The following is a 14143-nucleotide window of genomic DNA, read 5'->3' on the forward strand; positions in this document are numbered from 1 at the left end:
TCAGTGTGCAGCATAGAAAGCAGGCAGTGAGTCTAAGCCTGCTTTTCTTTACCAGAGTATTCTGGCTGTCCAGGGGATAGGTGCCCACTTGAGTTTTTAAAACAAGGGCATCTCCGTGTTCTCACTTGCGTGAGAGTCTTGAATAGGCCACAGCAGCCTAATAGTTAATGTTGGGAGCCGGCGCCACGGCTCAATAGGCTAATCCTCCGCCTAGCGGCGCCGGCACACCGGGTTCTAGTCCCGGTCGGGGCACCGATCCTGTCCCGGTTGCCCCTCTTCCAGGCCAGCTCTCTGCTGTGGCCAGGGAGTGCAGTGGAGGATGGCCCAAGTGCTTGGGCCCTGCACCCCATGGGAGACCAGGAGAAGCACCTGGCTCCTGCCATCGGATCGGCACGGTGCGCCGGCCGCATCGCGCCAACCGCAGCGGCCATTGGAGGGTGAACCAATTGCAAAAAGGAAGACCTTTCTCTCTCTCTCACTGTCCACTCTGCCTGTCAAAAAAAAAAAAAAAATGTTGGGGACAAAGACCCAGCTGAGCCTAAAACTCTAGGGGAATATGTCTCTCATCAACTGATGATGGTGTTTATTCATCAGAGAAAGAAACTGACAATGTATTATTTGGCATAATCTGAAACCACTATGGTGGCATGGTGGGTTAATCCACTGCCTGCCAATGCCAATTCCAGCTTTCCATGGGCACTAGCTGAGTCCTGGCCGCTCCATTTCTGATCCAGCTCCCTGCTAATGCACCTGGGAAAGTAGCAGAGTACAGTCCAAGTGCTTAGGCCCCTGCACCCATGTGAGAGACCCAGAAGAAGCTCCTGGCTCCTGGCTCCTGGCTATGGCCTGGCCCAGCCCCAGCCATTGTGGCCATTTAGAGAGTGAACCAGCAAATGGAAGAGCTCTCTCTCTCTCTGCCTCTCTTCTCTCTGTGTAACTCTGACTTTCAAATAAATAAATCTTAAAAAAAAAAAAAAAAAGTGAACTAGCAGATGGAAAACCTCTCTCTGTAATTCTACCTTTCAAATAAAAAAATGTTTTGAAAGAAAAAAAAATCACTCCCAGTCATTACACAAAAAATGATGATGAACTTTTCAGATCATATACGACCAAAGGGAAGAGCAGAAATCAGTCTCACTCTGGGTACAGTGTTCTAATCCAGCCCGCTTCTACTGGAGCCCTGAGAGTGGCCTTCAGAAAGAAATCACTCCATGATTCTTAGTGTGTGTTTGATTGAAAAGTCAGTGATAGGCCGGCGCCGCGGCTCACTAGGCTAATCCTCCGCCTGCAGCGCCACCACCCCGGGTTCTAGTCCCGGTTGGGGCACCAGATTCTGTCCTGGTTGCTCCTCTTCCAGTCCAGCTCTCTGCTGTGGCCCGGGAGTGCAGAAGAGGATGACCCAGGTCCTTGGGCCCTGCACCCGCATGGGAGACCAGGAGGAAGCTCCTGGCTCCTGGCTTCAGATCAGCGCAGCGTGCTGGCCGCAACGTGCCGGCCATAGCAGCCACTTGGGGGGTGAACCAATGGAAAAAGGAAGACCTTTCTCTCTCTCTCCCCTCCCTCTCTCTCTCTCTCTCTCTCTCTAACTCTGCCTGTCAAAAAAAAGAAAAAAAAAAAAAGTCAGTGGTAAGCAGAACTGCCTGCTGTCACCCCTTAACCTCATTTAGCTTTGCGTGAGCATTTCCCTGTGAACAGCAGTAAACAGGGTACGGCGCTCTGACCTGGCTGTAGACCACCACTGCAGTGCTTGGAATTTGGAGCATGTGCTATGGGAGACTCTTTAAAACCCTTGGCACACTTTTGGTGTGTAAATCCTCTAAGTCCTCTTCCCTTTAAGAGGTTTTCTCCTTTTGTGGAGAATGTGGGCAACAATCTTAAAAGGATTTTTCTGGGGGAAAAACAAAACAAAACTCAGGTCACTGGCAATGGTGGCCTCGTCCTTGAGGTGGGAGATGCAGGCCCCAGTCCTCCTCTTTGGCCTCCTGGGCCCAGAAGGCCTCAGAGTGGCTCTGTAATCTGCTTTTGGCTCCTCTGAGCCACCTGCCCACAGGGCTGGCTTTCCCTGGTGTCTGTTGGGAACTGCAGTTGGCTTTGTGAGAACCCCGACTGAAGCCTGTTCTTCTGTTTTTCCGACACAGAAACTTGCCTTCATGGTGTCTCTAGGGTTGGTAACACATGACCATCTAGAAGGTAAGAGAAGATGTTCTTGGCATTGCCTTCTTTCTGGCCCACCGTTCTCTTCCTGAAAATGGTGTTTGACTGAATCCCTAGAACAGCAAAGTGGAACACAAGTAGAGCATGATTCGGCCAGTGCGGACTTGATCTCCTTTAGAGAAGTTGCCTTCCCTCTGTCTGCCGTCCAGGCCCTCCCCTCCCTGCCATCATTAGCGTCACTGACCCGAGAAAGCCTCCCCACGTGCTGCGCCAAGGTGACTCTGTTCACTTTAGGAGGACGCTCCTCCGAGAAGCCTTTATCAGTCCTTCCAGATCACCAGCCTGTTAGGACAGTTACAGAGCCCCACCCGTTGTGGCTGTTTAATTTGAGAATGAACTTTGGTTATTTAGCCTAAGCCCATGGATAAACTTTGTCGGACCTATATACACAGCAATCTAAAAATAAGTCAGGACAGTTGGTTCATAAGCGTTGTCCACTTTTAATCTCTGAGTCACAGAGAAGCCACCCTGTAGGACATGTGGTCTTGCTGTCCAGGAGGTGAGAGTGGGTGGCCCCACCTGGGTGCTTCCAGCAGTGTGCTTGTCTGATGTTCCTGACGGGTTGTGGGAAGCCGACAGCTAAGAGAATGAGGTTAAGGTTTTTAGGTTCTCCAGATGTCTCTTTTAATTCAGACCTTTTCTTTTCCCAAGAAATCCAAAGTAAGAGGCAAGAACGGAAAAGAAGAACAACAGCAAACCCAGTGTACAGCGGAGCAGTCTTCGAGCCAGAGGTACTCCTGCCGCACACGGCCCTTCCTCTCCCTCCGCTCTTATTTAGGGCCTGGTCAGGGCCTGCAACCGGAAAACTCGCTGAAAGCGCAGTGCCCGACTGTGCTTGCGCAGCGCCGGGATGATGGCGGCGTCTCTGGCTCACCACACTGTCTGCTCTTTACCTCCCACCGCCTGCGCCCAAGGTGTTCCATCTCAGATTGAACACCCGCAAGGCCATCTTATAGTTTCAGTTCACCCTGACTTAAACACAGCTGTCACTTAAGCAAAGGCAGACCCCTGGGATATTCTCTGAGATCCGGGTACCTGCAATAAGACCCTTAGCACTGAGACCTTGGGGTGCTACACGCTAGCTGTTGGGCATGTTCACAGGCATGTTGTGCTTGGGCTTTAGCTGTGCCAGTGTAAGTACTGATCCCGTTCTCCAACCAGTCACCTTTCCTTCTTCACTCCTCAAAGCGTAAGAAGAGTGCCGTCACCTACCTGAACAGCACAATGCATCCTGGGACCCGGAAGAGAGGTGAGTCCCCTGTGGTATCTTCCTTGCTGTTGCTTTCGCTTTCTGTGTTGCGTTTCTTCTCCCGCCCTCCTCCCATTGTCCTAGGACTAAACTGCTCTATCCCTTGAGTGTAGGTTTATTGTTTGTTCTCTGAGAACTGGGCAGCAGGGAGGAAGGTGGGATTTCGTGTGAGAGTTCTGTATGCTGAATCAAAAGCTGACTCGGGAAGAAGGCTTAATGCGGCGGCTCTGTCCCGAGCCTCGCAGGCTGTCCGTGACTAGCGCCGTGGACAGAACGCTGTGTAAAGGAGGCGTGTTAGCAGCATTAAGCAGAACGGAGCGCCCTGCCGTTGCCAAGGAGTCCTTAATAGTGTCTCAGTCCTGCTGCCCAGAGTGTGACTCTGAGTTCCTGTGCGTGGCAGACTTCCCAGGAGGAGAGAGCGAGGGTGCTGACAGGGGCGCCTCTACCTAGGCAAGCAGAGGCCGCTGTCAAAATAGGCTCCCCAAAGCAGAAGTTCCTACAGAGCGCCTTTCCCCCAGGGGCCGCCACCTTCCCCTCAGGGCAGGAGGAATGACGTCGGCGGCAGCTCTCACTGTGCGGATCTAAATTGGCCTTCATAGCTGAGGGTTTGAGCACATAAACAAGGTAGTGAAATTGTTCCTTGATGCCAGTAATGCATCCCAAGGTCCCTCTCTCCACATGGTAATGTGTCCCTGAATTATAGTTCCAGGCTAGCGAGGTTGTGGCGCGAGTGGAGTCGCATACTGATGTTTGCGCATGCATTCTCGCTCTCATCAGAGCGCAGCGGAGGTCACCCCGACCTTCCCTGCTTTAGGCAGCACCACAGCTATGTCATTATCTTCCCTTCCCCACAAAGAGGGTCAGCCCCCCAGGTGACCCGTTCTGACGTTGGATCAGTCTTGTCCTCCAAGTAGCCTCAGCTGTTTACCTGGGAAGCTCTAAGTGATCGCTTTCTGTTGACTCCTGGGCCCCAGTAAGCAGTGCTGTAGGTTATGTTTGGTTTTGTTTTGGGTTTGGGGAGGTTTTGGTGGTGGTTTTGGTGCCCTCTGAGGCAGTCCTCAGAAAGGAGCCCCCCAGCCTGAGGCCACAATTAATTGGCCTGCTGGTGGGAGTGCTGCTGAGAGCACAAGGATCAGATGAGCAGGAAGCCCTTGGTCTCTGTTGCCAAGGTCAGAGGATAAAAACCTCATTCACAGTGCGTGGATGTGCTCTCCCATAGGTAAACAGAGAGCATTCATTTTCTGCTGCCCTTCCGGCAGCAAAGACAGGCCTGTAAGATCGTCTCCGTGTGGCAGACATCGTCAGTCTAGCACAGGTAGTGTTTGTGGAATGTCTCGGTGAACCATGGCTCCTGTGCATAATCCTGACTGTTGCCAGAGTTACAGTCCCACATGCCACTCAGCAGCGCTCGCAGCGCTTGCGCGCCCCTCTGCCTCTTCTTTGCCCTTGCGGTGTGCTGGGCTAGCACGGAGGGTCACCCACAGCTCAGAAGCCCTGACCTGGCCCTTTAAACACAAGGTCCTCACTTAAAGCGTGGTAAGGCAAGGGTGGTCAGCCGAGACCTTCTGCACCCCCAGGGCTCATTTTTAGATCCTTTTAGCCGAGAGCTGAAGCCATCTCTCTAGGTTAGAACCTTGGTTCTTAGACATGAAGTTCGCCAGCGTCTGTGTGATGTGTCAGTGGAAGACAGCTCAGTTGACTGGGGAGGGTGTCTGGGCCAAAAGCAGTTAGAATCATTGCTCATCTGAACACTACCAGCCGGGAGGAGGCGCAGTCAGCGTGAAATTTGCCTCCTCACTTTGCCTCTCTCACAAGCAGTGAAATGACCAAAATATGAAGAGTAGAGAAAGGAGAAACAGAAATCCTAACTAAATTGGTTTGAGAAAATCTGTATTTTGATAAGAATGACGATTGCAGGAAAACCACAGAGAACAATAATGGGAAAGACAGGAAACAATGAAGTAACTTTTTTGCTGGCTCCGTGGGGCGTCGGCATCTGATGCTCGCTGTAGGAGTCTCGCACTTAATAGTCTGGGGCCTTTGCCCGTGATCTGCTCCATGGTGAGGTCTCTCGGTCTAAGCCAGCACCTTCTGTCTTCCTCCAAGGCTCTCTTAGCCTCCCTTTCGACATTCGTGTAGTTGTTTCTAATAACATTTAAATCTTTGCTTCTCTTCCTTCCTTCGAGACTGTTGTATTAACCTTCTGTCTGCCCCCTCACTTCCTTTTCCATGCTAGCCAATGAGGAACACTGGCCAAAGGTATGTAAGATCATTTTCCCTTTCTCCCCTCCCCCTCTCCCCTTTTGTTCCCTTCTCTCGGTATATAGGTCGTCCTCCAAAATACAATGCAGTGCTGGGGTTTGGAGCCCTTACCCCAACATCCCCCCCATCCAGTCATCCTGACTCCCCTGAAAGTGAAAAGACAGAGACCACATTCACTTTCCCTGCACCTGTCCAGCCTGTGTCCCTGCCCAGCCCCACCTCCACAGACGTAAGTAACTTGGGAAAGCGTGTGCTCTTTCTGAGAGCTGGAATCGGGAATCCCGTTACCCTGTGTTGTCTCCTCACTAACCCTGGGGCAGCAGTGAGCCTGGCAGGACGCTCTGTACACCGTGGGAGGCAGCTTTTTCCCGGGCCGTGGGCCCTCCTGGCAGGGAGACTCACGCCAGCAGCAGCGGCAGGACACCCACCAGAGTCTCGGGGAAGGGTGGGGCGGGCGGCTCTCGTGGTTGAGACGTGCGCAAGGCCTCATCAGCTGCGTCTGCGGGTAGGGGACTGACCTAGGCATTTGTTCCCACGTGTGTCGCTTGATGCACAGTTTTGGAAGTCGGAAATGTTCTGTAGAGCAACTTTATTCAGCAGAGTCGATGAGGGACAGGTTCCTGAAAAAGTGTCAGATTCTTGGCAGCCCTTCACCCAGAGACTGCAGGAGTGTGAACTCGTGCTTACAGTTTCAAATGAGCATTTAGAGAGCCCTGGGTGCTCCACACATGCTTGGCCAGCCGGTGCCATTGTGGAGGCTGGAGCCTCAGCAGGGGACTCCCTGCCCTCAAGGAGCTTGTATTCCCTGGAGAGGCAAGTGATAATTGAGTGGTCATGTCACGTGTCAGGTAGTAATGAGTGCTAGGAAGAAAAATGGACAGACCGGGGGCCTGGACGCGAGGGCAAGGAGGCTGCCGTGGTATGAAGAGTGGAGAGGGAAGCCTCCCGGCTGGAGTGGAGGAGTGAGCCTCTGTGCAGAGGGAGCAGCAGTACACAGGCCCCTGGTGCATGTCTGCAGCCCAGCTGAGGACAAGCAAGAAGACCAAAGGAGCTGGGGCCGGCAAGCAGCCACAGTGGTGGGATATGAGCCCTGAGGCGGCAGAGCCGGTCACGTGGGGCCTGGCAGCTTTTACTCTAAGGAAAGAGGGCGACCACTGCAGGGCAATGACTAGGGACTGACGTGTTGCTTCAGTTTTTGATTCTGAAAATTGTCAAATCCACAGAGAAGTTGCAGTAACAATATGAAGAACAAATTTACACCCTCTACCTAGATTTACCAGTTAATACTACACACACACTCCTTTTTTGCTGAACAAGCTGAGAAGTTATTATAGACCTCATGGATCTTTACCCTAAAACATTTCAGCGTCCATCTCCTCAGAACAAAGATATTCTCTTGTATATCAAATGGGAAATTTAACATTGATCAGATATTAGCATACAGCAACATACAGTCATTATCAGATTTCTCCAGTTGTCCCAGTAATTGCCTTTGTGACACTACTTTCTCTGCTCCAGGTGCCAATTGGAGGCCACTGTTGACATTTATGTCATGATGTGGTCCCTAGTACCCTTTACTGTAGAACAGTTCCTCAGTATTTCTTTGTCTTTTATTACACTGACATTAAGAATAGGCCGTTGCTATGTTGATTGCCCTCTCTCTGGATTGCCTGATTGTTCCCTCAAGAATAGATTAAGGGCATGTGTTTTTGTAGGAACTCTAAATATGTGATGACAGTTCCTTCTCAGTGCCTCGTGGCAGAAAGCACGTGACGTGAGTCAGTCCGTTGTTGGTGATGTCACCTTCTGTCTCGTGGTAGTTTCCATCAAAATTTTCCAGCTGTAATAAGTGCCCTTTTCCTCTGTGAACGTAGCTTTGAGTCTGTGTGAATTTCCCCGCAAACTGTTAGCCAGTGGTCTCAGCAACATTTGATGACTCTTGCCTGCGGTTTATTATTTTTAAGCTGTTTGCAAGATCGACCTAGATTTTTAAAAGGGTTACTGTGTCTGAAACATGGAGAGAGTACTGTGGGAGAGTAGAGTGGAAGCCGGGAGACAGTTAGAGGCTGTTGCAATCATCCAGGCAAGAGACGGCAGCAATGGCTTGACCCAGTAGGGTGCTGGAAGTAGAGATGGGGAAAAGCCAGATTGAAAATGAGATACAAGGGGCGGGGTGTTGTTTCATAGCAGGTGAAGCTGCCGCTTGGGACACCCACATCCCACAGCAGAGGGCCTGGTTTGAACCTTGCCTCTGCTTCTGATCCAGCTTCCTGCTAATGTGCCTGGGAAGCAGCAGGTGATGGCCCAAATGCTTGGATTCCTGCCACGCATGTGAGAAACCTGGATGGAGTTCCTGGCTCCTAGATTTGGCCTGACCTAGCTCTGCTTGTTGAGGGTAGGGGGTAGGCATTTGGGGAATGAAGCAGCAAATAGAAGATCTCTGTCTCTCCCTCCCTCTCTGTCACTCTGACTTTCAAATAAATAAGTAAATCTTAAAAGATGTATGAGAAAGAGAGTAGTCAAATCAAAAGTTGTGACCTAGGGCTGGCGTTGTGGCTTAGCGGGTAGAGCTGCCCCTTGTGACACGAGCACCCCATATGGGCACCAGTTTTAGTCCCGGCTGCTCCACTTCCAATCCCGTTCCCTGCTAATGGTTTGTAGAAGATGGCCCAAATGTTTGGGCCCCTGCCACCTGTGTGAGAGACCTGAATTGAAGCCCCTGGCTCCTGGCTTTGGCCTGGCCCAACCCTGGCCATTGCAGCCATCTGGGGAGTAAACCAGGCAATAGAAGATCTCTCTGTCTCTCCCTCTCTCTGTCACTTTCTTTGAAATCAATCAATAAATCTTTGGGGAAAAAAAAGAAAGTTTGTTTCCTGAACAACTGTAGAACGATGACGCTGCCATTATGAGGATGAGAGGAGCAGACTGGAGGAGAGAAACCAGGCATTTGACTTTGCGCATGTCCCAGCCCTTTGTGACCCACAGAGCTCGTCTTTGACCATCTTCAGGTACAATGACCCCGTCACAGGGGAGAGCTCCATCCTTGGAGCACTTTCCTTGGTGGGCGGCTGGTGGCCTCAGGCTCACTGCACTGAAGCCTCCGGGTTCTGCGCAGCTTTGCTGACGGAGCCCCTGTCGGGAGCCTCATGTGCTGGCGCTGGGCACTGTCCCAGCCTCCCCTCTGGTGACGGGGAGCCCCCTCTCTGGGGTGCAGCGCAGATGCTGCGGACAGATGACTTTGTGGTTCCTCATGTGAAACTTGCCTACACAACGTCATTTGGGTTTGCTTTTTTTTAGATGAGAGGCTTTATAGATTTGAGAGATTGAACCCAAAAAGATCCACTCGGACCAAATCACAGCCTAAAAACGCCTGCCAGCGTTCACTTAAAATGCGAGCACTGCTCATTTCAGAAGTCGAACGGTAAAAGAAAAGTTGTTCTGAATGCGTTCAGAACTGCCTGAGTTAGGCCCAGTTTAGAGATGACTGACTCCTCCTGTGACGGGGTCCCCGCTGTGGCAGGGCTCTGTGTGTTCGCGGCTGGGCAACACGAATGAAGCAGTGCCGCTGCCGGCATCAGTGACTGGCAGGAAGGCCCCGCCACAGCCCCTCTGCGGGATGTGCCACTGCCACCGTCATGGTTTTCCTGAGTGGGGACTGATGCGTTGACAGAATTATAACATGAGAGGCGACTCCTCCACACCTAGCAGCAGGCCTGGGCTGGTCGTCTTCCCGCTTCCGTTGGGTGATGGGAATCACTTGGCCAGTTGGGAGAAGCTGGTGCAGTGCCTCCGTGGGCTTGCCCCACTGGATGCATGAAATACCTTGGCTTTGTGTATCTGTTTCTTTGGGCAGCAGTGCTCCAAGTGTGGCCTGGGGGGTCCCTGAGACCCTTGCAGGGGTTGTAGGATCCAAACTCCTTTCATGATAACCCTTAGAGCATCACTTGCCGTTCTCTCCCTGTCCCAGGCCCTGCGTGACGTGTGATGGGGCCATCCTCGGATGCTATTGGAAAGTGTAGTTGGCTGTCAGCTGGGGGCTAAAACTTTTCAGTGGACTATTTTTGTAACTTTCTATGATTCTGTAACTATTTCAAAATGTAAGGTTTTTAAACTTCTAATACAGCAAATATCAACACGTATGACTCACATGAACCAAAGCTCCCTGGGGGCCTCAGTAATATTAGGACTGGAAAGGAATCCTGATGTGGGCACACAGGACCTGCCGGTGCAGGGTGTATAAGTAGGGTAGCAAGTTTTCTATGCTTTAGAAACCTGAGCGGCGTTATTTAACCCTATTGCCTGCCTTCTGCATGGTACTGTTCCCTTCACTCGGGAGCAAAGGGAAGTGAGCAGAGCTCTCTGCACCCTAACAAGTCCCTCTGAGTAAGATGCCCCGTTGGTCTCTCTCCTCATCATTGATGATTTTACCTGTGGTTCACGTAAAACAGCTTGCGAAACCATCAGGTTTTCAAATAAGCTTCGTAGAGCTACAGACTGACAGGCAGGGGCTCGGGTTCAAGGAAGACCAGCCGTCTAAGGGTGACGGCACCTGCAGCCTGAGTTTAAGAAGGAATGGGCCGAGTATCTGCCGCTGCCTAACTCGCCCACTTCCCACATCGGAGCGCCCGGGTTTGAGTCCTGGCTCTGCCCCCAGTTCCAGCTTCCTGCTGTTGTGCACCCTAGGAGGCAGCAAGCAGGTGGTGGCTCAAATACTTGAGCCCCTGCCATCTACATGGGAGACCTGGATGGAGACCTGGGCTCCTGGCTTCAGCCTCACTCAGCCCCCAGCTATTGAGGGCTTTCAGGGAGTGAACCAGCAGATGGAGCATCTCTGTCTCTTTGTCTTCCTATCTCTATCTCCTTTGCCTTTAAAATAAATACAGATAATTTTTTTTTTCTTTTTCCTAAGGTGTGTCAGGCTGGAAACAGTTCTCAGTGCCCATGGGTCTCTGAGCGCCCAGCATAGAGACTACCACATCCTCTGGTCTCTGAGCGCCCAGCGTAGAGACTACCACATCCTCTGTGCACAGCAGAGCAGCTGCAGGGCAGCAACAAAATTTCAAATCAGAAAAGAATGAAGGAAGAGAGTCAAGGTCAATGCAGGGCTCAAACCTTGGAAGTGGAACTGTCCGGCTGCTTGCCCATGTTTTGTACATGTGCCGAGTATCTTCTTACTGTCCAGAGCTAGCTTTTTTTTGTTTTAACCAAGAAAGGTTAAAATCCTTCCACACTGGGATGTGTCTTACAACTTCTTGCAGCCCGCTTTCTAGGCCGCCAGATACCCCAGTGAATTACAGAGAAGGTTTTCTTTCCTTTAGAGACAAGCCGTAGGCCCGAGATGTGTTCTTCAGTGGTGTGGCGGAGAGACTGTATCATTAAATGGGGCGGGGACATTGCTCTGTGATCACTGCTCCCCGCGGGAAGTCCTCTGTGTGGCGGCACATTGGGGCTGGCTTGCTGGGCACGCTCCTCCAGCCCTCCCTCCCCAGTGGCGTTCGTTCCATCCAGAGAACAGCTGGGATTGCCTGGCAGACTTCCCTGGGTGCTGACACTGGCGCTGCTGGGGGTGGACGAGAGAGTGGGGCAGGGCTGCTTGTCCTTTTCCATCTGCTGAAGTACTGCAGAGGGCGGGGAGAGCATCCCGGAGTAGAACGGTCCACCGAACAGCAAACGCCGGCTCCTGACTTGGGCAGCTCTCGCTCTGGCTTCGCAGATTCTTCATGCTAGAAAGCTTGGATGGGGATAGTTTGCTCCTGACTTGATCTTTTCCCATTTCACAACATACACTGTATTTTTTTCCTCCCTGAGCAAGGAGCTTAGTAAAACTCCATTTGTTACCTGTCCTCTTTCCCAGTCCTCCTGACTGGCCCAGAAATGATACCGGTCGTGAGACTTGCTTGTCTATATTGTGATGTGTGGACTGCAGCGCCGTACAACTTCTGGCGTGGGGGGTGGACTTTGCCAGAATACCATAAGTACTGAGCTGTCCCCTTGAAGTTAACTTTGCCCTGGCCCACTGTGGGCTGTCCTGTAAGCTTCCGTTTGAAGTGAGGACCGCTGCCCCCACGCGGGGAGCCTCAGCTCAGGCGAGGCGGGGACTGCCGTGCTGTTTCCCACGCCCCTGTAGGGTGCTGGAGGCTGCGTGGCGCCGTGGCTGCTGATCGTCCCACAGTGTTTGTAAGCATCCAGACGTGCATGTTAATATTCCAACGCTTCCTCTTCTCTCCTTTCCCTTCCCTCCCCTCCCACTCCACAGGGTGATATCCACGAGGATTTTTGCAGCGTGTGCCGAAAAAGCGGCCAGTTGCTGATGTGTGACACGTGTTCCCGTGTGTATCACTTGGACTGTTTAGACCCTCCTCTGAAGACAATTCCCAAGGGCATGTGGATCTGTCCCAGATGTCAGGACCAGGTAGGTAGGTGGGTCCCATGGGTGGGTGTGGAGGATGAGAATGGCTGTCGTGGGGAGAGAGTCCTGTCCCGCTTCTGGCATTCAGGCCCCTTCCTCCCTCCTGTGCCATGCCGCCACCCTCCGTGCTCCTGGGCCAGCACTGGCCAACACAGCTTCCTTTCCCTGGGAGGTTTTCTGTCGTGTTGCCCTGCCTCTCTCTATTTGAAATGCTTACCTTTCACTGTGAAAGTCAAGATGGCCACTTTGTGGAGGAGAGGTTAACCGCTGCTTAGGAGCCCACACCCCGTATTAGAGTGCCGGGCTCGCATCCTGTCTCTTCTCCTTATCCCAGCTTCGCGCTGAGGCGTCCCCTGGGAGGCAGCAACTGATGGCTCAAGTGCTTACGTCCCTGCTCCTCACATGGGAGACCTGGTTGAGTTCGCAGCTCCTGGCTTAGGCCTGGCCCAGGCCCAGCTCTGGCTGTTGTGGGCATCTGGGGAGTAGGCCAACAGATTTGAGGCCTCTGTCTCTCCGTCTCTGTATCAGGTTCTCCCTGTCTCTCTATCTTTCAAATAAATAAAATGTGAAAAATAAAAAGTCCTAAGCCTTCCCATTCTCCCTCATTCACTAAGAATAATCAAAATCCATTCTATAATTTGGAAACTCTTCTTTGGGAATAAAATCCTTAAAGGGCAGTAGCCGACTGGTTGACTCGATGCTGTGCCTTTCACGGGAGCCCTGACTGTGAAGTGCTGTCTGGGGACTGCGTGGACTCCGTAGTTGGCCTGGCTTCCTAGGTTTGGTTTCTGGTCCCCTTTTTCTCAACTACCCGTGTGTCTTTATCCCTTTAAGATATGCCTTTATTATAATGTGTCTCAAGCTTTTGGGGGGATAGGCAAAGAGTAAATAATAAATAAGCCGAGTAGCGCAGCAGGCGTGGGGTCCTGCTCAGCTGTGTGGCGTCCGGATTGGAGAACCCTGCTTTCATCCTTGACCCTGGCCCCATCCCACCGTCTCCTGGTGCGGTGAGCGGCTCTCCCTCCTGCTGCTGGGAGCCCCTGGTGCCTTCCCTTCAGTGCTGGGAACTGAGCCTTCAGTCCCTTCCTCCAGGTGTCTTTGAGAGGCACAGGAGCTGGCTCTGAGACCGGCAGCCCGTGTCAGAGCAAGGGCAGAGCTCCTGCGTCCCAGCTGCCGCCAGCCGCCGACCTGGGCTGGGGGTTGTGGGGTTGGACAGAACGGAGGGGTGCTCAGCCAGGTCCCAGGCTGACGCCGGAACCCTTGCAGTCCTGCTGCCGGAAGCCCTTCCTGGAGCATGCCTGCCAGTTGCCGTAGACACCGTAGCTCGCACAGAAGAGCGTGCCTGTGCCTCCTTCCCGAGGTAACGTTCTGAACACCTTTTCAGATGCTGAAGAAGGAAGAAGCGATTCCGTGGCCTGGAACGTTAGCTATCGTTCACTCCTACATCGCCTACAAAGCAGGTAAAGACGTCCCCAGCCCTCTCTGGTCAGGAATCACTGGGGAGCGGTGCCTGTCCTGTGTTCAAAAGCAGCTTTAGAGTTCGACGCGAAGGAACGTGTGTGTGGCGTTTCCCGGGGAGGACGAAGGAGAAGTGCAATCCTGCCGATGTGGCGGCCCAGGGGGGCGGTTCGTGCCTGGCTGCGGGGCTCGGCCAGCTTTGGGGGACACACCAAGCACGCTTGGCACAGGGGCCTTTTTGTTGTTAAAAACTCTGTCTTTTTCTTCAGCAAAAGAGGAAGAGAAACAGAAGTTACTTAAATGGAGCTCAGACTTAAAGCAGGAGCGAGAGCAGCTGGAGCAGAAGGTGAAGCAGCTCAGCACCTCCATCAGTGTAAGTGACGCTCGCCTCGCGGCTGGCCTGCCCCTGACCCCTGACCCCTGACCCCTGACCCGGGGAGGCAGTCTCCTTCCAGTCCGTGCGCGCGCTCAGGATCCCGTCCCTGGCTTCAGGCTGAAAGAAGGGTTTTGGTGCCCAGGCTGTAGAGACAGTAGTGGCTATGATGGGGCAG

At 52.6% G+C, this 14143-nt stretch overlaps 1 protein-coding gene across 8 annotated transcripts in view; it reads left to right on the plus strand.

Moving 5' to 3' along the window:
* The window catches only part of PHF21A (PHD finger protein 21A), a 225658-nt gene that overhangs the window by 206636 nt on the left and 4879 nt on the right, over positions 1 to 14143 (plus strand). For all 8 annotated transcript variants that reach the window (XM_062196254.1, XM_062196248.1, XM_062196253.1 and 5 more), the window contains 7 exons: positions 2139 to 2190; positions 2866 to 2945; positions 3403 to 3463; positions 5791 to 5954; positions 11982 to 12137; positions 13519 to 13594; positions 13862 to 13965. In XM_062196254.1, the coding sequence (XP_062052238.1) occupies positions 2139 to 2190; positions 2866 to 2945; positions 3403 to 3463; positions 5791 to 5954; positions 11982 to 12137; positions 13519 to 13594; positions 13862 to 13965 (693 nt within the window). The remainder of the gene's footprint in view (positions 1 to 2138; positions 2191 to 2865; positions 2946 to 3402; positions 3464 to 5790; positions 5955 to 11981; positions 12138 to 13518; positions 13595 to 13861; positions 13966 to 14143) is intronic.

Source organism: Lepus europaeus, chromosome 7 (genome assembly GCF_033115175.1).
Source record: "Lepus europaeus isolate LE1 chromosome 7, mLepTim1.pri, whole genome shotgun sequence".
Lineage (NCBI taxonomy): Eukaryota > Metazoa > Chordata > Mammalia > Lagomorpha > Leporidae > Lepus > Lepus europaeus.